The sequence below is a fragment of the Ceratotherium simum genome, chromosome 29, assembly GCF_057802395.1.
Source record: "Ceratotherium simum simum isolate JZ-2026a chromosome 29, ASM5780239v1, whole genome shotgun sequence".
In the NCBI taxonomy this organism is placed as follows: Eukaryota; Metazoa; Chordata; class Mammalia; order Perissodactyla; family Rhinocerotidae; genus Ceratotherium; species Ceratotherium simum.
In genome coordinates this window covers 571153-594982 of record NC_141928.1, presented here as the reverse complement: position 1 = coordinate 594982, position 23830 = coordinate 571153, and the positions used below count along the sequence as shown (strand labels likewise).

The 23830-nt window shown below is 52.1% G+C and overlaps 1 protein-coding gene across 6 annotated transcripts in view; it reads right to left on the bottom strand.

Annotated features, from left to right (window-relative positions):
* The window catches only part of PNPLA7 (patatin like domain 7, lysophospholipase), an 80927-nt gene that overhangs the window by 3271 nt on the left and 53826 nt on the right, over positions 1 to 23830 (bottom strand). For 5 of the 6 annotated variants that reach the window (XM_087418672.1, XM_087418675.1, XM_087418673.1 and 2 more), the window contains 9 exons: positions 23160 to 23229; positions 18146 to 18295; positions 14760 to 14823; positions 14273 to 14441; positions 12787 to 12969; positions 11765 to 11883; positions 4120 to 4276; positions 1213 to 1329; positions 982 to 1051 (listed from right to left, as the gene is read on the bottom strand). In XM_087418672.1, the coding sequence (XP_087274798.1) occupies positions 982 to 1051; positions 1213 to 1329; positions 4120 to 4276; positions 11765 to 11883; positions 12787 to 12969; positions 14273 to 14441; positions 14760 to 14823; positions 18146 to 18295; positions 23160 to 23229 (1099 nt within the window). The remainder of the gene's footprint in view (positions 1 to 981; positions 1052 to 1212; positions 1330 to 4119; positions 4277 to 11764; positions 11884 to 12786; positions 12970 to 14272; positions 14442 to 14759; positions 14824 to 18145; positions 18296 to 23159; positions 23230 to 23830) is intronic. The other variant, XM_087418674.1, reaches the window with a different exon arrangement.

The window sequence follows — 23830 nt, the reverse complement described above, 5'->3', positions numbered from 1 at the left end:
TGCCCTGGACCCTCGGATCAGAGCCTCGCCTATGTGGGGTCCTGAAGCCTGCACGTCCGACCTCCGGTGAAGGCACCAGGCCTGGGCACATGGACACACTCTTGGGCACCATCCTCCCCGAGGGAGGCTCTCCAGGAAAGGAGCACCGGAGGGATGGGAGGCCCAAGGGAGGCCAGGCTTGCTCTGGGGTCTCAACACATTCCAATGTGCTGGGCTCCAAACTGGCATGGGCACGGCCTTCTGCCAACACGCCCCCCACTCACCCTCTAACCAGACACAACCAGCAGCTGCCAAAACACTGGCTGAGAAAGGGCCCTCAGCTGCCCACCCAGGGACTCACTGTCCCCATCCCAGTAATGCCACCAACTGCCTATTCTAACCACACACACCGTGACCTCAGTGTGCCCTTCATCTGCACCCACGTCCTGACTGTGCCCCCCATCCGCACCCACGTCCTGAGCGTGCCCCCATCAGCACCCACGTGCTGAGCGTGCCCTCCATCCGCACCCACGTCCTGAGCGTGCCCTTCATCTGCACCCACGTCCTGAGCGTGCCCTTCATCCGTACCCACATTCTGAGCGTGCCCTTCATCTACACCCACGTTCTGAGTGTGCCCTTCATTAGCACCCACGACCTGAGTGTGCACTTCACTCTAGTCCTCTCCTCAGTTCACATGATTGTCTCCACCTCTTTCTGTGCCCTGCTGGCCTCTGGGGTCTCTGGGCTCCAGGCTATGTCCCCATCCCCCCATCCTTCGTGCTCATGGCAGGGTCATGTCTGTGTTCAGTCTCCTTGAGCCTCTCTGGGTGATCCTGAGGCTTCCCCAGGCTCACGGAGCAGCCAGGCTCTCCTCCTGCCCTCTCCTCAAACTGGTCCTTCAAAGCCATCTCCCGGAGCCGCTCTGCCCTGAGTGGGGCTATGCCCTGTGCATGCCTGGGCCCGTGTCGAGGGCAGCCCTGCATCCCAGGAAGAGGCGCTCACCATCTGTGTGGACCCGCATGGCAGAGGCAGTGATGTCCGTGGTGATGGTGAAGTAGGGGATCCACAGGTCCTGTGAGGAGAGGCAGAGCTCAGAGGGGCCATCCTGCCTGGCCACCAGCCCCCTACCCTGCAGGCCTGGGGATTTGGGGGATGAGGAAGGAGCCAAGCATCCAGACACAGGCCAGGCTGGAGCTCCCCAGGGTCGTCCCTGCTCGGGGGGGGGGGGGGCACCTCGATCTGCCGGTCCTTGAAGACACTGTAGATGCTGCTGTTGAAGCCGGCCCCCGAGAACATGGACGTGATGGGATAGGTCAGGTCCAGCATGGTCTTCACCATAGACGTCATGTCCTGAGTGGGCAGGGCACATGTGAGGCTCCTGCAGAGGAGGAGGAGCTCACATCCCCCACCTGCAGGCACGGGCAGAACACCACTGCGAACAGAACAAGGGCATGCGGGAAGCATCCTCCAGGGGAGAAGCATCCTGTGGGGCTCTCTGGGGGAGCAAATGCTATGGCCTGAGCGGCAGGGCCTAGAGTTCCTATGGGGACACCCCAGCAGGCCTGGCCAGCCTGGTCCTCGCTGCCTGTTCAGTGGGGAAAGTGGAAGGCGAGGCTGGGACAAGGCCCAGGCCAGGACCAGCACTGGGCAGGTGAGCGGCAAGGAGGAGCCCCACCTCGGCCCACCAAGGTCCCTGAGAGCAAGGAGACCCACGGAGATTTCTCCAGGAGGGCTGCCCCCACCTGGCATGCTCGGGGTTGGCCTTCACACTCCACCATGGTAGACGCTCTGTCAGGGTCCTGGGGAGCAGTGGCCCTGCAGAGGGCCCCATTCTCCCTGGTGGGACCGAGGCCCATCCCTCCTCAGTGAGGATGGGGGCCAGTTAGACCTGCAAGGAGCAGGACACGTGACCAGGCAGGCAGTGCTGGCCTTGCCCCAACACCTGGGCTCGGGGCCAGCTGACTCCTTAGGGGTGAGGGTTGGAGAGAAAGCATCCTCCCTGCCTCTGTGTGGACAGCAGCTGGGATGGAAAAGCCCGGAGCATGGGCTGAACATGGGGTAGGCCCCCAGCTGGGGGTGGGTCACCTGCCCCCTATGTGCTCTCACTGACGCGTGAAAGTCCTGCCTTGGAAGGAGCAGAGGGAACACACATGCTCCTGGAGGACAAGGACCCAGGCCAGCGTGGGACATCCCCAGGGCCCTCCACAGTCAGCAAGGCCCTCACTCCCAAGAAAGTCCCTGCCCAGCACCAGAGAGGCCTGCAGAGCTGAGCCTGGCAGCCCCACAACCACCTATGCCCTCAGCAGGGCAGGGGCACAGGCCCCTGCAGACACCTGCAGGGTGGCCACCTGGCAGGCTCCCATGTCCCAGCACACACTCAGGATGGCGGGGGCATCAGGCCCAAAGCTCCCTAACTGTTCCCACACCTGCACCAGACCAGCGGGGTGGGAAAGGAGGTAGCCTCCTTGGCCTGTGACCAGGCCCTCGGTGAGGCTCGAGCACACTGTCCCCTGCAGCCACTGCTCTTGGAGGCTGTCCTTAGTGACTTGTGCCACTCAGCCTCTGGGTCCCCTCCTTAAAGCAGCCCACTGAGAGGTGACAGCGTGGCTCACTTCAGGGAAGGAGGCATCTCTGGAACAGAGTGTCCTTGGGGCCATGTGCACAGGGCAGACAGCCTGCCCTGAGAGCTTCTACCTCAGACAACCAATTTCCTTTTCTTTTTAAAAGGAGAACACAAATACTTTCGATCTCACTCAGAGTTTCAGCCAGGGCTCTGTTCTGTTCCATGAAAACAAGCAGAGCCCCCAAGAAGGGCAGACTGTAGCCCACACCCGCAGGTGAGCAGCGAGCTGGACTCGCCCACCCTCCACTCTGTCCATGGGAGCTGTCCAGCCATGGTTTCTCAGATTCTGGGTTTGTCCACTGGCGTTCATTTATCACAGGACCAACTGTATTAACCATACAGTCCCTGACTTACGATCGTTCCACTTATGAGTTTTCGACTTTATGATGGTGCGAATGCAATATGGATTCAGTAGAAACCGCGCTTCAAAGTTTGAATTCTAAGCTTTCCCTAGCCTAGCGATATGCGGGATGATCCTCCCTTGTGATGCTGGGCAGTGGCAGTGAGTACAGTTCCCAGTCAGCCCCGCGATCATGAAGGTGAACAACCGACACACTTACGGCCACTCTGCATTAACTCTCAGGACAGTATTCAATACGTTACATGAGATGGCCAACACTTTATTATAAGATAGGCTCTGGTTAGATGATTTTGCCTAACTGTAAGCTAATGCAAGTGTTCTGAGCACATTTAAGGTAGGCCAGGCTAAGCTATGATACTCGGTAGGTTAGGTGTATTAAATGCATTTTTGACTTACGATATTTTCAACTTACACTGGGTTTATCAGGACATAACCCCATCATGAATCGAAGAAGACCTGTATTTTCTTACTTTCTGTGTTCCTGACGCTCTGGCATTTGGGGTCTTACAGGCCGAGGACAGACTGCGCTCCCAGTTCTCAGACAGCAGAGGGCTCGCCCCTGGGCTTGTCTTTCAGGCAGACCAACCAATCCAGAGCCCACACACCGAGCACCTCCTTTATCAAACTCTCACACCAAGCCAGTATTCCATGCCGAAACGACCCAGGACCGGGTACCAGACAACTGGGGCCAGCGCCCATGCCCCAAGCCCGCAGGGCTTCTTCACAAGCCAGTCTTAAACTGTGTACCTGCCCTGCCTTGCGCTTCCCGCAGAAACCCCAGTGAAGGCTCTGGCCTAACCTTCCCCTCGCTCCCTCTGCCTCCTGACTGGCACTGGTGCTCCCTGTGGCCCTGGGGGATGGGCAGTGCCTCTCGTTTCCAGGGGAACTGTGGGTAACATTAAACTTTTCTTTCAACAGTGCTGACCTCTCCGTGTTGTCCTCAGTCACCTTTATGAATTAAGACCAGGCACCCACCAGAGCCAGCCCCCAACACTGATGTCCTTGCTTCCTTTATGCTCCTCCACCCCACAAGCCACGCTCTGAGGCCAGAGCCCTGCAGAGCTGTGTGCAGGGGCCAGAAGTCTCAATGCCCTCCTGTCCCCACGGCATTGCAGGGACCCCTGGCGCTGCACTCGAGACGGCGGAGGCCCCTTACCTCAGCCCACTGCTTGGCCCGGATCCGTATCTGGCTGTAGTTCCGCTCCTCAGAGTACAGGGCGCCCATGAAGGCCCCGATGGATGTCCCTCCAACCATGTCCACGGGGATGCCGCACTCTGCCAGGGCCCGGATGATGCCCACCTGGGCACAGCCTCTACACCAACCAGGAGCACAGAGCAGGAAGTAAGCACCGCCACCAGGACCAGCGCCTGCTGTGCCCCAGCAGAGACGGTCATCACATTCCATCCACTCCCTCCCCAGACTCTTGCACAGGTCACAGAAAGTAGGGCAAGCACAGTGGGAGGGAGGGACTGCGGACACTGTTCAGATGTGTCAGCACTCGGCCTCCTCTACCCACTGGCCTCTGAGAGGTTGTGAAGCTGCACAGGCTTGGACGGACGCAGGAAGGGTGGGGCAGAGGAGCTGAGGCCACTGGAAGGGGGGTCCTGGTGAACATCCTACAACACCCTAGGGGTCAGGGTGAGCAGGACACAGATGAGCCCCCCAGGGATGGGAAAGCCAGCGTCTGACTGGAGTGACCACTCTGAGCCTCAAACCACTGCTTCCATTTCCCATGTGACGTCCACCTCTCAACCAGAGATTACCAGTCATGTGAGGAGAAAAGACCATGTGACCATAAGCCTGGAGGAAAAACCAGACGAGAAGTGGACCCAGAGGGGACCAGAGAACAGAGACGTCAGACACTGGCTTTAAAACGACTGTTGTGGGGCTGGCCCGGTGGCGCAAGCGGTTAAGTGTGCGCGCTCCGCTGCGGCGGCCCGGGGTTCGCTGGTTCGGATCCCGGGCGCGCACCGACGCACTGCTTGGCAAGCCATGCTGTGGCGGCGTCCCATATAAAGTGGAGGAAGATGGGCACAGATGTTAGCCCAGGACCGTCTTCCTTAGCGAAAAAAGAGGAGGATCGGCGGATGTTAGCACAGGGCTGATCTCCTCACAAAAAAAAAAAAAAAAAAACGACTGTTGTAAAAAGTCCAAGGAGCCAAAAGGTGGCAGCTGCCCGAGTACCCCTCGACAGAAGACTGAGGAGACAAAGTGGGCGGACAACATGCGGGAGCGCTGTGCAGCCTGACAGAGGTGGGAGAGCCACACGACACAACACAGGGACTGTCGCGGACTCTCTCAGAAGTGAAACAAGCCCGTCACAAAAGGACACACACCACAGAACTCCACTCACACGAGGGCCTGGAGACACCAAACTCACAGACATAGAAGGTGGAAGGGTGGGCGCCAGGGCCTGCGGATAGGAGGTTATGGCTTACGGGGTACAGTCAGTTTGGGAAGACGAAAAAGTTCTGGAAATTAATAGTGATGGTTGCAAAACACTGTGAATATACTTAATGCTACTGAACTTCACACTCAAAAATAGTTAACATGGTAAAATTTCTAGTGTATATATTTTAACACAATAAAAAAGAATATATAGTATCACCACAAAAAAATTTAAATACGTACTCAGGTATAAGCCTAAAAAAAAACTTCAAGAAATCAAAGACAAGATTCATAATTTTGGTATAGAATTGGAAACTATAAAACAGAACCAAACGGAAACTTTAGAAGTGAAAAATACAATAACCAAAATGAAGTACCCAATGAATGGGTGTGAAGCAGATTAGACACAGCTGAAGAGAGAAACGGTGAAATCTTTATAGGTCAGAAGAAAATATTGATTGAATCATAGAGCACCAAAAAGACAGAATATGTAAAATATTCTTTAAAAAATATGTGAAAGAGCTCAGAAAACATGTGGGATCTGGTGAAGCGTCTGACCCAAATGTAGGTGCAGCCCAGAGAGAGGGGCAGGAGCAATGTCTGAGAGATAATAGTTTGGAATTTTTTAGAACTGATAATTGGCATCAAGCCTTAGATTCAAGAAGCATTATAAACTCTAAGCATAAATCAAAAGAAAACCATTCCTACATTGTTGAAAACCCAAGACAGAAAAAAACTTTAAAGCAGCCTGAGAACAAAAAGACACATCACCTTCACAGGGCAGCACAGACAGAGCTGACTTCCCACCCTCTGTGGTCACGACAGATACCAGGTACTCACCATCTGGCCCTTTACAGACAACGTCTGCCAGCCCATAAGTTAGAAAACAAAAGAAAAACTTAAATCAAAGAGAGTAAAATTAAGAGCAGAAATTAATGAACCAGAAAACAAACATATAATAGAGAGGATCCAAAAAGATAAAAGTTGGTGCTTTGAAGGAGTAATTCAATTGATACCTGCTGGTAAGACTGATCAAGAAAAGGAAAAAGAGAGAGAAGGTATCAATAACTAACATGAGTAATGAAAAAGAGAACATCCGTACAGATGCTCCAGTTAAAAAGGTAGGAAGCTGGCGTGAACTTCATGCCACCAGGAGGAAGATACAGATGAAAGGACACATTCCTAGAACAACATAAGAAATAGAAAATCTGAATAGTATTATAACTATATAAATAATCAAATCTTTAATTTTTAAACTCTCACACAGAAAATTTTATGCCCAGATGGTTTTACTAGTGACTAGTTTACTAGTTACCCAACACATCATGGGCAATGAGTCTACCCAAGAATGCATCTTAGTTTTCATTTAAAGATCAGTCAGTGTAATTCACCACATTAACAGAATAAAGGAGAAAAATTACACACTCATCTCAACAGATCCATAGAAACAACCATTCATGATAAAAACTCAGCAAACTAGGAATAGATGGACACCTCCTCAGCCTGATTAAGGCATCTACAGGAACCTACAGCCAAGCTCAGGCTCAGTGAGGAAGGTGAGTGCTGCCCCTAACCTGGGGACAGGCAGCGTGTCTGCACCCACCACTGTACTCAGCATCGCACTGGAAGTTCTAATGGGTGCAACGAGGCAATAAAAAGAAACAAAAGGCATATACATATTTTGGAAAGAAAGAGGAAATACTGTCTTTATTCTCAGAAGACATAACTGTATATATAGGAAATCCAAAAATAATCTAAACAAAAGCTACTAGATTAAGTGAATTTAGCAAGGTTGTAGGATATAAGATCAATTTAAAAATATCAATTGTATTTCTATATACTGGTAACAAACAATTTGAAAATGAAATTGAAAAGATATCATTTACAATAGCAAAAAAAATCCCATAAAATACTTAGCTGATTCTAAAATTCACATGAAAATGTAAAGGACCTAGAATAGCCAAAACAATTTTGAAACAAAAAAACTGAAGGAATTACACTGCCTGATATCAAGATTTACCACGAAGCTACAGCAATCGAGACAGTGTGGTAGTGTCATTAAGGGCAGAACACCCACCTCGGAGGAACAGGACAGTGCCCAGATGTAGACTCACACCTGGAGAGTTATCTGATGTTTGACTCAGATGCCACAGCAACTCAACAGGGAGGGAAAGCCTGCCACAGATGGTGTTGGACCTGAGACAACCACGGGAGAAGAGAGCCGCACCTCCCACTCACTCCATTCACAAAGCATCAGAGGTGGGTCACAGACCTAAATGTACAAGCTGGGATCATAAAGCTTCTGAAGGAAAATATAGACTACCCGTGTGACCTTGGGATAGGAAAGAGCTCTCAGAATACCAGAAATAATAACCAATAAAAAACTGGAAAAGCACACTTCATCAAAATTAGAAACTGTATCAAAAAATGCCATTAAGAAAATGAAAAGTCAAAGACTGAGAAACAATATTAGCAATAAATATATATGGCACAAGACATGTATTCAGACTATATAAATAACTCTCCTAACTCAATAATAAAAGACAAACCGCTGTTAAACATGAGTAAAGAACATAAATGGTACTTTATGAAAGAAGATACACAAATGACTAACAGTACATGAGATCACTAGTCCTCAGTGAGGTGCAAATTAGAACCACAATGAGAGCAGAAGGGTTACAATTTACAGTACTGACGATACCAACAGTTGACAAAAATGTGGGCAACCCGAACTCTCAAACATTGCTGGTGGGGGTGTAAAATGGTACAAGGACCCCACGCCCAGGTAATTCCACTCCTACGTATACGCCCAAGAGGAAAGAAAACAAACATCCACAGAGAAGATTTGTGCAAGAATGGTTATAGCAGTTTGTTCATAACAACCAAAACTAGAAAATAACCCAAATGTCCATCAACAGGAGGAGGGATAAGCAAGCGTGGTAGACAACGTAATAGCACTCAGCACGCCGCCAATGTGCTCAGGGGCACACAGGCAGCCTCACATTCATTGTGCTGAGAGAGCAAAGCCAGACATGAGCCAGCACAGAGCAGAAAACCTAAGCAAGCAAGTAAAAACCTGCATTAACAGTCTCAGAGAAAGTCAACATTCACTAGTGCAACTGAGAGAGGAAACTATGCAAAAAGCACTTAGACGTTAGAAACACTTTAGCAAAAAAGATCAATTAGAAGACACATTGGAGAAAAATCATCCAGGAAGTAGAACAAAAAGACCGAGATAGAAAATATGGGACAGAAGAGAGAGGAGAATCAGGAGATCTGTCCAGGATGCCTGGTCTCCAACATGAAAAGCTCCAGGAAGGGAGAGCAGAGAGGGCAAACGCTGCACCAGAGCTGACGTTTATGGACTTCCGACTGCAAAAGGGCTCACTGGGAGTCCAGCCGGTATAACGGGTGAAGAACGACCCAAGGCACAGCATCAACACCTTCAGAAGAGTAAGAATTAAGAGACTCTCCTACAAGCTTCCAGAGGAAAAACAGGCCTCATGAATAAAAAGGGCATTGAACTTCTTAACAGCAATACTGGAAGCTAAAAAGACAATGGAACCACGCTTTAAAGATTCTCAGGGAAGATTATTTCCACCTAGAATTCCATACCCAAACCATTCAAGTGTGAGACTAGAATGAGGACATTTTCTGCTGTGCATGGTCTCAAAACTTCTACCTCCCATCTGTCTTCTCCTAAGGAATTTCTAGAGTATGAACTCTACCAAAATCAGGAATCTACCAAGAAAGAGGAAGACATGGAATCCAGGAAGTGGAGATGAACACAGGAGAAAGACAAAGGCAGTTCTCAGGATGATGGTGAAGGGAAATTCCAGGGCCATATCAGCAGAGCTGGAGGGAGGCGGATCCCGAGCAGAGCTGAGCAGAGATGCCCTGGTGTGTCTGAGCACGCCGAGAGGAGTTAATGCTTCCAGCAGAGTGTCTGGAGATGAGTTAATGATACCCAGAAATCCAAGCAAATGGCAACTGTAACAATTATTAACTCCAAGGACAGAAACACAGTCATACAGTACAGCAGGAGATGGCTCAGCTCTGAAAAAGACCCACATTGACATCATAACATAAACAGTGATACTGGCTTGACCCATGAGAGAAACATACTTGGACTATGAGTGTTAAGGAGGGGGACAGATAGACAGAAAGGAGACAGAGAGAGAGAGAGAGAGAGAGAGAGAGATGGATGATATGCAGATGATTGATAGATGCATGATACGTAGATGATAGATGCATGATGGATGATAGATGAATAGATGATAGATGGATAATACATAGATGATAGATGCACGATGGATGACAGATGACAGACAGATCATACATAGATGACAGACGGCTGATACGTAGATGATAGATGCATGATGGATGACAGATGACAGAGATGGACGGATAGACTCTGACTTTGCGTATACTGGAGGAGGTCAGGAACTCAATAATCTAAAAACAAAAAAAACAAAAAAAGTAGGAGAATAGGAATGTTATGCTATTTAGAAATGTAGATGAGCAGACAACTGAAAAACAGCTGGAAGTGATTATCTCTGGGATCCCTCTGGATTTGGTGACGGGGCAGGATCGGCCGAGGACTGTTAGTTTGTGTTCTACAAACACCACGTGGCCTTAGAGAATAGCCATGTGGCTTTTAAACTAAGTATTTTTTCATTAAAAATGCTGCTGATTGGGCCATCCTGGCCCACAAACCAGGTCCAAGTCTGCGCCAGCTGCTCTGGGCCATCCCCCGTCCCAGCCCCATGGAAAGAAGACTGGGTCCTCCCCTGGCCCAGCAACATTGGGCACATCTTCTGCAAGTGCGGCACCAGATGATGCTCCGGGATCCTGAGATAAATGAGCACAGCACTCATCCAGGCCGGGCCGAATTCAAGCGCGACAGGACCACCACGCGCAGGGCTGTCCCAGCCAGCTCTGGGCCCGCTGCCTGCCGGCGGTGGAAGCGGAGCCGAGGGCAGCACGCGGCTCTCTCCCCCTGCAGCACTGGGCCCTGGGCCCGCGGCAGTGCAGCCCAGCCCTCAGGAGCCAGGCAGCGACACCTCCGCCCTGCTTTAGGCAGTAATGTGTGCTGTGAAGGAAAATGAAGCCAGTGAAGGAGCAGAGTGAGGAGGGGTCGTCTCCACCCACTTTCCTGTCAGTAGGGGTCGCAGACCAAGACTCCAAGCTTCAGAGTCTCCCATATTAGGGAAGCGAGGAGAACTCAGTTAGCAGTGCAGTTATGCAGCTCATTTGCATTACTTTTCGGATCCTTTCTAAAGAGGGTCTGAGTCTTCCCTGGCCTCAAAGCTGGACTGCATCTCTCTAACTGTAATTAGCCAAGGAGGAAAATGGGCCAGGCATGATCCAGGTCTGACTCCAAAGGCAGGAGACATCTTTGCAGAGTGGCTCCCAACATGGTGACTCCTAAGGGGCTCCTGTCCTTCTGAGCCCTTCCCTCCTCCAGCTCACTTTGAAAGGGATGTCCGTGGGCCACATGAGATGCTGAGCCAGGCACCTTCTGCTGGGCACTGGGGAGAGGTGGCCAACGCCATCAGCAGGGCCAGGACTCAGGACACAGAGCACTCAGGAGGCCCTGGTACAGTGCTGAAGAAGCAGCACATGCCAGCTGGCCCAGGGACCGCCCTGAGCGCCTCACTCTGCCAGCAGTGCTGATGTCCACCGTTGCGAGGGGCGCGAGGGGCTCCACCCCACAGGACACCCCCAGCCCTGAACCCAGCCCAGCAGCACAGATGTTGTTGGAGGCACTGCTCTGTCCTCCACGTGTCATCTGGGTCACCAGAAGGCACTGGCCTCGTCAAATCCTCCTCACAAGGTCCCTGGGCCCCATTTCTGCTCCAAGTGTATATTTATTTTTAAATAAGTTCAGCAGAAGGGTGGCAAGTGTCAGAATGACAATTCGGGGTAGAAGTTACTTGGGTTAAAAGTCCCGTAAGGAACTCACCAGCCCAAAGAATTAAAGAATGCTTCACTAGGTTTGTGAGCAGATCAGATCATTATTCTATAAAGCATGTGTTAAAACACAAAGCAACTCACCCGGAGCCCAATGGAAAGACTGGCAAGGATAAGAATAGAGTTTTCAGAAGAGGAGCCACGAATGGCTAACAGTCAAACAGACACGTCTCGCAAAGACAATCACAACAAGATATAATTTTCCTCTACTGCATCGGCAACTATTAAAACTCGGGCCAGTTGGTGGAGTCTGAGCGGGACAGCCTGCGGGAAGCACCACTCAGCAACGTGCACTGAGGTGCTGCAAAATGCCTGGTTGTGCACTGGGCTCACCCATGGGGCTGCCTTGGGGGCTGAGCTCAGGGGCCTCCTCATCAGCACACGCGGGGCATCGTTCACACACACACACACACACACGGGGCGGGTGGCGAGGACTCACCTTGCTCCCCCTCCCCCGAGCACCAAGGCGATGGCATTGCCGGTCAGCACACGTGCGAGGCGGGAGAAGTCGGAGTGCCGGTCTGGGGGCCTCTGGAAGACCCGCTCGTACATCTCCACCTGAGAGGGGCCAGAAGACGGGCCTGGGCGTGTTCCCATGCACCTCGACCTGAGCAGGCTGGCTTCCACCGTTCCTGACTCAAACCTCTCTCCAGGAACGGCGGGCTCTGTCTGACACCGACCCTGTCAGCACCTTGGTGCCCAGGCTCTCCTGGGAGGAGGCCCTCAAAGGGCATGTGGGTGAGTGGGCAGTGCGGGCAGCTGCGTCACATACCCACGAGCCCAGCAGGAGACACAGAGCCCCCAAGAGCTGTCCCCAAAAGGATACCCAGCCCAAACCCCAGCTGAAACCCCGCCAGCCCCCAGGGCGGACAGTGCTCCAGGGCACGGTCTCCTGTGCACAGATGCAGCTGTCAGGATACTGTCCACCAAGCTGTGGTGCCAGGTAGGCTGCAGCGTGGGTGGCCTCTGTGCTCCCCCACCGCCCACCCCCCAGGGCTGAGGACACCCTAAGGAAGAGGTGCCTCAGGATGTGCGTGCACGTCTGCCAGAAGGAGGAGGCAGTGCTGACCCTCTGAGACTCCGACTGAATGTGAGACTCTCAGGCTCATCCCTGACCCCTCGCCAAGCCCATCTTTCCGGGGTTCTGGCCCCCGATGGCCCAGCTGTGCTGCTGCCTCCACTATGCTGGGCCCCACCTGTCTGGGGGGCCCATCACCACCCTGTGGCCACCAGAATCCCAAAGACCAAGCTCAGCAAACACGAGCTCATAATCACAGTTCACGAGCACGCTGAGAGGCGAGCCACCCCATCAGAGCCTCAACAAGCTTAGATGATGGAGAATCAAATGGAGAACGTGAAGGAAATAAAGTACACAATCGCAAAGCAAGTCAGGCGAGGGCTGTGGTCTGGAGGCCAGGAGTTCCCACCAGGCCGGCCCCTCGCCCTGTGCCCAGGCCTCACCAGCTTGGGCATGCTCCTCCTGGAGAAGACGCGGCGCGGGCAGCAGAGGTGCAGGTGACCAGAGCACCAGCTCCGCATGTTGAGCCACTCCACGGTGCGGGAAGGTGCGGGCCCCTCCTCCCGGTGCAGCAGGATCAGCTGCTTCTGGGCGCGCACGGCTGTGCTCTCCAGCATCCGCTCCAGCTGAGGGAGAGCAGAGCCTGTGTGTCAGGCAGCCCAGGTGAGCCTGAGGACTTGGGCAGGACAGAGCTGAAGACCAGGTCAGGGCTGTCTATAGAGATCCCACGCTGGACGCTGCCTCTCCGACCAGCCCCACACAGGCCTGAAGGGTCCGAGGCCAGGGCCCTGACGGGCGACACCCTGGTTCTGTAAACCAGTTTGGCTGTGGCATGCTCTGCCCTTTGGCTGTTGAAGCTGTGACCCAGGGGTCTTCCCGGCTGTGTGCCTACTATGTGCTGGGCTAGGGAGGCGTGGCCATGAGGGAGCTGCAGGGGTGTGCAGGAAGGAAGGAGGCCGCCTCCCCTCCCTGCTTCTCTAATACTGCCTCGAGAACACACACCATGACCTTCTCCAATGTTGTAATTTGCAAACACTCTCCCTTGCAAGGGAGCATCACTCCCTGCAGAATAGGGGTCTGCATCATGATGAGGAATTTCTGGCTGCCCCAAGATCAGAGAGGCAGGAGCCTGTGATGAGAACAGAGTGATGGAAGGGAGGAAGGAGGTGGATGATCAGAACTAAAGGGATCACGAGACTCCACCTCACACCCGTGACGCTGGCAACAAACAGGACTGATGGTGCGGAGCGGGGAGGACATGGAGCCTCAGGCCTCTCCCGCAGCAACAGCGCAAGGGAATATGGCACTCTCAATGGGGACAGCAGATTGGCAGCATCTAGTAAGCCTGAAGACACATCCGCTGTGATCCAGCAACTCTTCCAGGGGGTACTCTGGAGACACGCTTGCACACGGTTCGTCAGAGTGAAACAACCTTGCAGCCCCTTGGCTGAGAACAGACAGATGGTGGGGTATTCACAAACAGGAAACTAAACAGCCATAAAAACGAGTGAAACAATACGGATAGAGCCCCAAAACCTAAGTGTTGAGGAAAAAAGGATATTTCAAAATGTTATAAAATAGGACACTATTTGTATAAAATTTAGACCTGTAAAACAGGGCCATACACACACAGCTAAAGGGTGAAACACAGACAGAGGCTTCAACTTCACAGAGGCCACGGCGGGCAGGGAGGTCACTGCCCTGCTTTGTGCTAAAACAACCAGCAGGTAAACAAGGCAAAATGTTCTCACAGCGAGGAGGGCAGATATCTGGGTGCTAGCTCTGATCATCCATCCTTTCCCGAGTTGTTGAAATATTGCATTCAAAGGAAAAGACAGAGAAACAGATGGGTCTGAGGAGAGAGCAGCCCCCAGCCAGGACCTGCCCACTGGATCCTGCCCACTGGAGCCTGCCCTGCTCCCAGCTCACCTCACCCACCGTGGGCTCCTGCTCGCCCAGGCCCACGATGAGGATGCAGTCGGCCTGCCGGATGCAGCGCTGGGTCCAGGGCGTGAGCGTGCTGTCCGCCTGGTAAAGCACTATCCGGTGGATGTCCTCCTGCTGCCCCAGCCAGCTGGACAGCCGGTACTCGTGGATACTGGAAGGCACAGACATGGGGGGGCACAGATGCCAGAGCATGTGTAGATGCAGTGGGGTGCGGACACAGGGGGGACCCAGGCATGGGGAGTGCAGACAGAGGGCAGCACGAGGGGGCACAGACAGGAGGTGCAGACACAGGGGGACGCAGACAGAGTGGGGTACAAACAGAGGGACATGCAGGGGGGGCGCCGACAGAGGGGGCACGCAGACCAGGGTGTGCATAGACATGGGGGGCGCACGTCAAGGCTGTGCTTAAAGCCACTGAGAGCAGGAAGCTCAGGTGGGCCGGGCTGTCCCTGCGTGGAGGCTGGCATACCTGTCCAGAGCAGCAGAGCCAAGGCGCTGTTTTACGTTGTCGCTCGTCAACAGCAGGATGGGGCCTGAAAACAACCGACCACAGAAAACTGTCCCGGCAGCCCCCTCCAGGACAAGTGCAGCCTGTCAACAGGAGCGGCCCAGGTCTGGGACAAGGGCGGCCTGTCCAGAGCAGCAGCCCAGGGCCAGTGGACAAGAGTGCCCACTCCCTATGCTAGAGGTTTGCTCTTCTTGAAAGTAATGAGAAACCTTTCACCTTTCAATGAGGAAGTGCCTGTGGCCTGAGGTGACCATTCCCTCTGCCCCGAAGGAGACCCTCTGAGCAGGTGAGTCTGCATGATGCAGAAGTAGGAGCTAGGAAAGCTGCACCAGCTCAGGGGCTCAACAGGTACAGGGATGGGCAGCCTCTCTGAACCTCAGTCCCCTTGTCTACACAGGGACAGGGGGCCTCTCTGAACCTTGGTCTCCTCATCTACCCAGGAAGGAGTCAAATCTCTGCAGCACTGAGACTGTGTGTTGGGACAGGGGAAGCACAAGCTTGTAAAACGCAAGGTAATATAATTTCCCAAGTCCAGATAAGCAAGGCGGGCTGGATTCCACGTGGTATATAGTTCACTAGTGTCAAGACACACATCTTGTCACATTTTTGTCTCTGAAATCAGTGTGCGTCTTCCAGCTAAGTGTCTTAGAGTCACCGTCACAGAACAGTTGTCAGAGGCTGCTCAACCAGGAAGGCCAGCGTCAGAATCTGCGAAAGGGGCCGGCCCCGTGGCCTAGCGGTTAAGTGCGTGCGCTCCGCTACTGGCGGCCTGGGTTCGGATCCCGGGCGCGCATCGATGTACCGCTTCTCTAGCCACACTGAGGCCGCGTCCCACATACGGCAACTAGAAGGACGTGCAACTATGACATACAACTATCTACTGGGGCTTTGGGGGGAAAATAAATAAATAAATAAAATTATATAAAAAAAAAAATCTGTGAAAGGAGGCCAGGCACTTGGGACAAAAGCCAAGATGAGAGCGGCACTCAGCCTCAGAAAGTGCTGCCTCGCAGATGCGCTGGCCGGCCGAAGACAAGCACCACAACCTCGGGCTCAAGAGGACCCGGAAGTCTGATGCTGCACAGGAAGAGCATGGGAGCGCATAAGAACTGAGCCTTCCCCGAGGGCTTCCTTCTCACAACTGAGCTTCTCCACAAGCGGATAATTAAAAGGTGAGAAAGAAGAAATCACTGCTCTGTATTTTAACTGGCAGCATCAGCTTTCTTAGAGGCACACAAAATAAGGGTGCACCGTACAATGGTGGTGGCCCTACTGAGGTGTGGCTACCTGGTGTGACCCGTGTGCACGTATAGCTCTGACTTAAATGGCAGAAACTTGCTGACGCAAAGAAGCAGCTCCTCTGGGGGCTTGGGGTGAAGAGCGCCAATCCTATTGGGTGGGCTGCGCTGCTGCTCTGTGGGTTGCGGGGTCATGCGGAGAAGAGCTCCAAGCTCAAGGTGGTCATCCCACATGGGTCCGACAGAGCAGGAGACCTCTCAGGGCTGGACTGCCTCATGTGCCTGCAAGAGCGGGCCCTCCTGGGCACTGCAGTGACACGTCTTGTTGACCTCCTGGACGTCCGGAACATGACAGGACGGGCAGGCTGTGTCTGGCTGCAGGAACACTCAGGGGACCTTGAGCTGGGCTCTACCTGCCCTTGGTGCACATCTCCTGCTCTAGGCCCCCTGACTGGACTTGGGGGACACTGAGAGGGCCCTTAGGGAAGGGTGGAGACCCCAAAGGTGGTGCTCTGGGCTCCCAGGGCACAGGCTGCATCTCCTGTCTGTCACAGATGTGGTGACCAACCCTGTCCCTGGGAGGGGTCTGCTTAAGGCCCAGGTGGTGAGCAGGTCCAGGGCAGGGAGGAGACACAGGATGGCTCATCGGCACTCATGTCTTTCGCTCTGTGTGGCAAGGCGGAAGGACTGCCTCTTGGCTACCAGGGGAATCCAATCTGGCCCCATTCAGACCCGACAACCGCATTAATAATCAACCACTCAATCAAGATATTTTGAGAAACTACCGTTAATAATTATAAACAACTGAGAGAGACCCTGGGGGTCCACAAATGAGTAAAATATTTCCTGCCTTCTAGAGCTTGCTGCTGGTAGGAGAGATAAGACTAGAGCAGAACAGACTCGCATATACCAGAAAAAGAAAAATAAGCAGACTGAACTATGAAGAAGGCCTGCAGACCGCACAAACGTCAGTCTCCTGGTCTCGATGCTGCACCACAGCCATGTCGCCAAGAGGAAGGGGACGTGGTGCTCTCTGCACTATTTTTGCAACTTCCTGTGAATCTATAATTATTTAAAAATAAAAAGTTTTCTTTAAAAAAGGGAATAAGCTTTTACGAAGCAACACATCTCCACTGTGCAACTTGAAGGTGCTTTTGGATGCGCTCTGAACAATGTGACCAAGGTCAATGGAAAATGAATGGAATTCTCTACATCTGGAATATTTGTTATAAAACAAAGGACAAGAAACACAGGGCAATTAATGCTTTCTGATTTTAAAATTTCATTTTGAGAATAACTTTTAAATATTAAATATTTATAGTAGTATTTTTCAATTTTATACGTCATTTTTATTTGGCATTTATTTAATGCTGTATCGGGTAGAGAGCATTTTCACGTGGTATTAAAGTACACACTCTTGTCATAATATATCATTGCATGATAGTAATATAACATTCATTGCATTTGCTATTATATCATTTTTTAAAGACAACCCCTGAAACTTTTAGTATAACCCTATCCTAGAAAATTGACTTACTGTCTGTCATTACGGTTGCTCACAAATAGTCTATAAAAACTTATAAATAAGTGTTAAGAATATAAAATACTTTATAATTTTGGCAATTCATAAGAGTTCTCAGGAAATTCAATTTCTTTTTCTTGAATCCTTAACAGCTGTCAGGAATCTGGAAACACTACCCAAGCTTCCTGATCCCAACCAAGGGTGTTTTCCCTGTGGTCAGCCAGCTCCCCAGCCACTGCAGTGTCCCCTCCAAGCAGTGAAGCAGCTGGCAGGTGCCCCGCAGCAGGCTCAGAACCCAAGACGGGCTCTCGGCGGGGAATTCAGGGGTCTCTGTGCTGTGGTCTTGAGCGCACCCCGTGTTCAGGAAAGCTCTAGCTATCCTGGAAGGGCAGCCTGCGCACGACTTACACAAGCCGCTGCGAGACAGAGTTTGCCCACCAAGACTGTCTGGAGATGCCTGATGGATGGTCTTCTGCCCACTGTGGACATGCCCTCCCCAGCAGCCCCAGGGCTTAGCTGTGAGGGCGACACCCACTGCACTTTCAGAAGAACCTAGAAGGACCAAGGCAGGAGGAGGAGGGGCTTACCGATAGCGCTGAGGGCATGCTTGAGCTCCAGGGCAAAGGCGGTGAGGGGTACATCCTCTGACACGGGCATGACGGCCACTGTGGACAGGTTGCTGGGAGGGTTCCCCGAGTCCCACTTGCTGCCTGCCGTGTGTAGCCCAAACTGGTGACCTGCAAAGCACAGGGTGGTGTGTCAGCCTCAGGGGTCCAGCCGCCGCTCTGACAGCGTCTAGGTGTGTCTAGATGTTGTCAGGCGACACCGCGGCACAAGTGGCCTGGGACGAGAGGAATTGGTGTGGGTCTGCTCCCGCTCTCCATAACTAGAGCTTCTCCTGCCCACCTGGTCTTTGGGCCTGCCTTTCCTGCTGAAGGAGCAGACCACATTGACAGCACCCTTGCATCTCACACACACTGGACACTGAAGGGAAACAGAGATGAGGCACAGCATGAGGAAAAGAACGTGAGGCCCAGAAACAACTCAAATAGTTCACATGATCTGCAGGTGAGGACCATCCTTCAACCACCCCTCCTCGAGTTCTCCACCACTCGCTCTAGAAACAGTAAACAATATGAGCCTTTACAAGATCAACAGACACGTTTTTATTGTCTCTTGTCTGCATGGGACTTCCAGACACCGAGGGAGACTCAGAACGACCCATGGGGAGATCAGGGCTGGGATCCGGAGGCAGCAGCCCGAGCCTTTGAGGGTCAGTCAGTACAGGCAGAGCCTCCTGCCCCTGAGACCACAGGCTCTCCTTCTCTGGACACTGAGGCCCAGGAAGCCGTGTTGCCTCCTCAGGCCCCACCGCAGCAGGCACAGAGGCAGCAGGGTGAGTTTATTTCCAACAATCAAGTCAATTCTTGGTGAGTGGCATCTCCTGTTTTCATGGAGATAGCCGAGGGGGCAGCCTCACCCCTCCTGCCACCACGTCCCCAGACAGACCCTGCTCTCCTGGGGCCTGGACAAGCCGAGGGCTCTCTTCCTGGCTCTCTGACCACTCGCTCCCCAGCCTGCTCCATGCTGCTTGCCTGGCCCAGCCAACTGGCTGCCACATCCCAGCTCCCACACGGACAGACCCTCCCAACCCCTGAAGGGCATGGCCAGGCACACACACCAGCCACGTCAGAAAGGCCCAGCTCCTCCAAGAGGGCGTCCATTTCTGACTCTGCTCATCTCGCCCCTGGTGAGGAGCGGCAGTTCCCAAGCGGTGGAGTGTGGGTCCCTGTACAGCCTGACCCAGAAGACAGAGTGGGGGGATGCAGGACAGTGGACAAGGGGGTTTGCTAAGAGCTAATCTAGGGGCAGGGAAAGAAAAGTGAGGTGGTCACTGGCCGCACAGAGGGCAGCAGAGGGGTCCCCTTTCACTGGCTCTCCTCAGGCTTTTCCTTGGTGAATCCCCTTCCTCTCTATCTCCCCCAGTGACCTCTATCAGAACCCTCCGTTTAAGATAGAACCAACAGGGGATTCTATTGCTAGCTTTGCGCAGCTCTTTCTTAGCCTTTAAGAAAGGCACTTAGGAGGTTCTGGTTCTGGCCAAGAGAGAGATGGAGCAGGCACATCCCACCCAACCACTGCCAGCAGTCACAAGGAGTCCCGGCTGCAGTTTTCAGGAGACCCTGAGGGGTGCAGAGGGGAGGGCAGATGGGCTAGGGACCTTGACTCATGGGAAGACCACCCTACTAATGCCACAAAAGCAGCAGTGCACCCCCACCCCCAGCTACAGGCAGGCAGGGTCCATCCCTCTCCCTCCCCCTCCCCAGTGGGTGCTCCCTCCAGGGAGACTTTCTGGGGGGCCCCCATCACTAAGCAAAAACCAGCTCCCTACCTGTATGGGGCTGTAGACACAGTAGGGTGGAGGTCCCCAACTCTCCATGCCCTGCCCTAGCAAGCAGAGGCGGCGCCCTAACCAGAGGGGGGAGATCGCAGAGAGGAGGGAGATAGAGAAAGGAATCCTCTGAATCTCATATGAAGTCCTGGGCTCACCCCCAAGTAGCCCATGCATGAAAGCAGCCAGAATCGCACAGCAGAGGCTCCGAGAACAGAATACGCTGTAGAATACCAGCCAGCCTTCACATTGGCTCTGGGTAGCGCACAAGCAGGGAAGACCAAAGTAATTCTGCAGAGGCCTTGAGAACTAAACGAACACTCAAACACAGTCCAGGAATGAGGGCCAGGACATGCTCTACGAATATAAGCACACTGACAGTCTGCTAAAATAGAAGATTTAATTGGGGAACCCGAGTCTCACAACATAATACTCAAAATAGAGGATACAACCCAATATTACCAAGCATACCAAGAGCCAGGAATATCTCAGCTAATATGAGAAAAGACAATCAACAGACAAAAATGACAACACACCACAGAATTTGAAATTACTTGACAAGGACAATAAAGCAGCTGATCATAATCAGCTAGAAAAAGCAATTATGAACCATCTTGAAACAAATGCAGAAGTATAATAACTGAAACAAAAAACTCTCTGGATGGGCTTAAGAGCAGAATCAAGAAGACAGAGAAAAGAGCCAATGATGTTGAAGACAGATAAAAAGAAACTACTCAATCTGAACATCGAAGGGAGAAAAAAAGATGGAAAATACCAACAGTGTCCCAGAGACTTTTGGGACAATAACAAAAGGTCTAACATTTGCATCCCTGGATTACCAGAAGAGGAGAGAGAGTACAGGGCTGAAAGAATATTTGAAGAAATAATGGCTGAAAATTTCCCAAATTTGGTAAAAGATATACACCTGTTCAAGATTTAAGAAGATGAGCAAACGCCAAACAGGATAAACCCCAAGAAATTCATGCTCAGACACTCCAAAGTCAAATTTCTAAAAACTAAAGACAAAAAGTCTTCAACACCACCAGAGAGAAATGATGTACTACCTACTTGGGAACGATTCAAATGTCAGAATTTCTCATTAGAAGCAAAGGAAGCCAGAGGGAAATGGCAGAAAATTTTTAAAGTGCTAAACTAAAAACAATGTCAAAATAGAACTGCACATCCAGCAAAAATATCCTTCAGGACGAAGATGAGGTAAAGACATTCTCAGATGAAGGAAAATTAAGAAAATGTGTAGTCTAAAAGGACTATTACTAAAGGAGCTTCTTCAGACAGAAGGAAATGATACCAGAAGGAAGCGTGGAACACCAGGATGAAGCACAAGCAACAGAAATGGTAAAGATCACAGACTATTCTCTCAAGTTTTAAACATTGTGTTTGATAGCTGAAAGCAAAAGTTATAACACTGTGTGACAGACATACATATATATATAAAGTGGGGGGTTTTCAATGTATGTAGAGATATTATTTAAGACAACTACAGCATAAGAGAGAAGAATAAAGTGACCTAAACAGTGATAAGGTTTCCACATTCCACTTAAAGTGATAAAATGTTGATATTAAAAGACAAGGATAAGTATGAATATTGCGATCCCTAGAGCAATTACTGAAAATATTGTATGAAGACATGTACTGGAAATGACAATTGATGAACAAAAATGGAATAGTCAAAAAACGTTCAAGTAACTCAAAAGAAGATAGGAAAGAGGAATTAGACAAATGTCAAAAAAAAAAAAGAAAAAAACAGGGGAGAACAGAAAACAAATAATAAAATGACAGACAAATCGTAATATATAAATAATTATGTTAAATGTAAATGGTCTGAACACAAATAAATGTCAGAAGGAACACAAAGAGCGTCAGAAGGAATGACAAAACATGATCCAGCCACATGCTTTCTACAAGACACTCGCTTCAAACATAACCGTACAGATTGGTTAAAAGTAAAATGAAAAAAGATATATGATGTATTCAACAGTGTCTCCCAAAAATTCATGACCACCTAGAATCTCCAAATGTGACCTCGTTTGGAAATAGCGTCTTTGCAGACGTAATGAGCTGAGAGGAGTCTACTGGAGTGGGGTGGTGCCGCCACACTTTGCTGCCTCCACACAGCACGCCTGTCCACCCATCCATTCACTCCTTCCACAAACACAGGCGTGTGCCTAGGTTACGCTGGAGACACAGACAGAGCCCCCCGCCTGCAGCTTCCCTGTTGGCGCCGAGACAGACAACAAACGGGCTAACAAGCAGACAGGCGATGCATCAGGTGGGAACGAGTGCAGGGAGAAGTGGGAAAGGGGCGCTGAGGAGTTGAGGGCATTGCGGGCGGAGGGGGGTCGGGGAGGCGATGCTGTGGTGGCGGCTTGGGATAGAAGGGGAGCAAGGCTCTCCTGAGGGGTGCTCCAGGCAGAGAGGACAGTGGCCAAAGCAGGAGCAGGTGGTCATGGAAGAGCAAGGAGGCTGGAACCCCACGCTCCCGACCAGGAGAGACTCAGATGGAGCCATCAGTCCTCAAACCCTCGGAGGCCAGTGTGCCCAGAGCTCACAGTGAGTGGCTCCTGAAAAAGGCACTTTCTCAGACTTACAACTAGAAGAGGATAAGCAAGCTGAGACAGAAGAACTTCCAACACTCGAGAACTGTCATCATCTTTGCTGCTCAGCACAGGTCACGCCATCGGCACTACTCCTTTGCCTCTGTCCGGAGAGCCGACCACCACACGGGGAGAGGGAGCACAGACTAGAGCTTCCCCCCAGTGCTGCCACACCCACACGCATTTCAGCAAATTCTTCCACACTGCCACAACCCAAGGAGCCTCCCCCAAGCTCAGAGGTGGGGATGGTGGGGGCTCCACCCCCTCCCCTTCCTCCTCCCTCCTCTTCAGGGCAGGGTACTAGTGAGGGGGGCAGCGCTCTAAGCAAGATGGGTGGGTACCTGAGTCAGGTGGGCGGGGCCCTGAGTGAGATGGGCAGACACCTGAGTGAGGTGGGCGGGGCTCTGTGTGAGGTGGGCAGGGCTCTGTGTGAGGTGGGTGGGGCCCTGAGTGAGATGGGTGGGGCTCTGAGCGAGGTGGGCGGGGCTCTGAGCGAGGTGGGCGGGGCTCTGAGATGGGAAGGGCTCTGAGTGAAGTGGGCAGGCACAGGACAGGGTGGGCATGGCTTTCAGGTGCCAGGCCTGGGGGACCCACCTGTCACAGCTCCCTGCTGAAGGCTGCCCAAGATCTTCTCTCCCAAGAGATGAATCAGCCGAGTCACAACCTGGAGGCAGAGAAAAAACAGAGACCCCCAAACCACACATTTTAAACCCAAAAGCAGAGTACCTTGAATCCACGTTTTCTAAACCATTATGGCTTTAAAATGCTCTGGGCCTGGGCAGGAGATGGGGCCAGCTGTCTGGTCCTGGGAGGTGGGACCTGACTCTGAGGGCGGCCAGCAGGTGTGAGGGGCACGTGCCCTGTGACCTTGTGCCCGTCAGCCTCTCCTCTGACTTCCAGAGCAGCAACACTGGGACACCACCACGGGAAGCCACGACGACCCCGCAGGCAGGACAGCACAGTCGTCCCTCAGGCCAGGAGGGGCTTCCCCAAAGCCAAGGGCTCACCACTCCTTCCTGAGCACCTGGCCAGGGTGGGACATGGGCAGGGCATTACATGATACGCAGGAAACACTACATTTTAAATATTGTGAAAATTAATAAAGAAACCTCAACTAAACTGGACCCGGAAGGCCTGCAGGGGGAGCTCTCACCCCAGTACTTATCTTCAATTACACCAAACAGGAAGAGACTGAGACTTCCATGGCCCACTGGAAGCACAACTACTTACTACTGAGGGAAGACTTCTCTCCCCACCCAGCAACA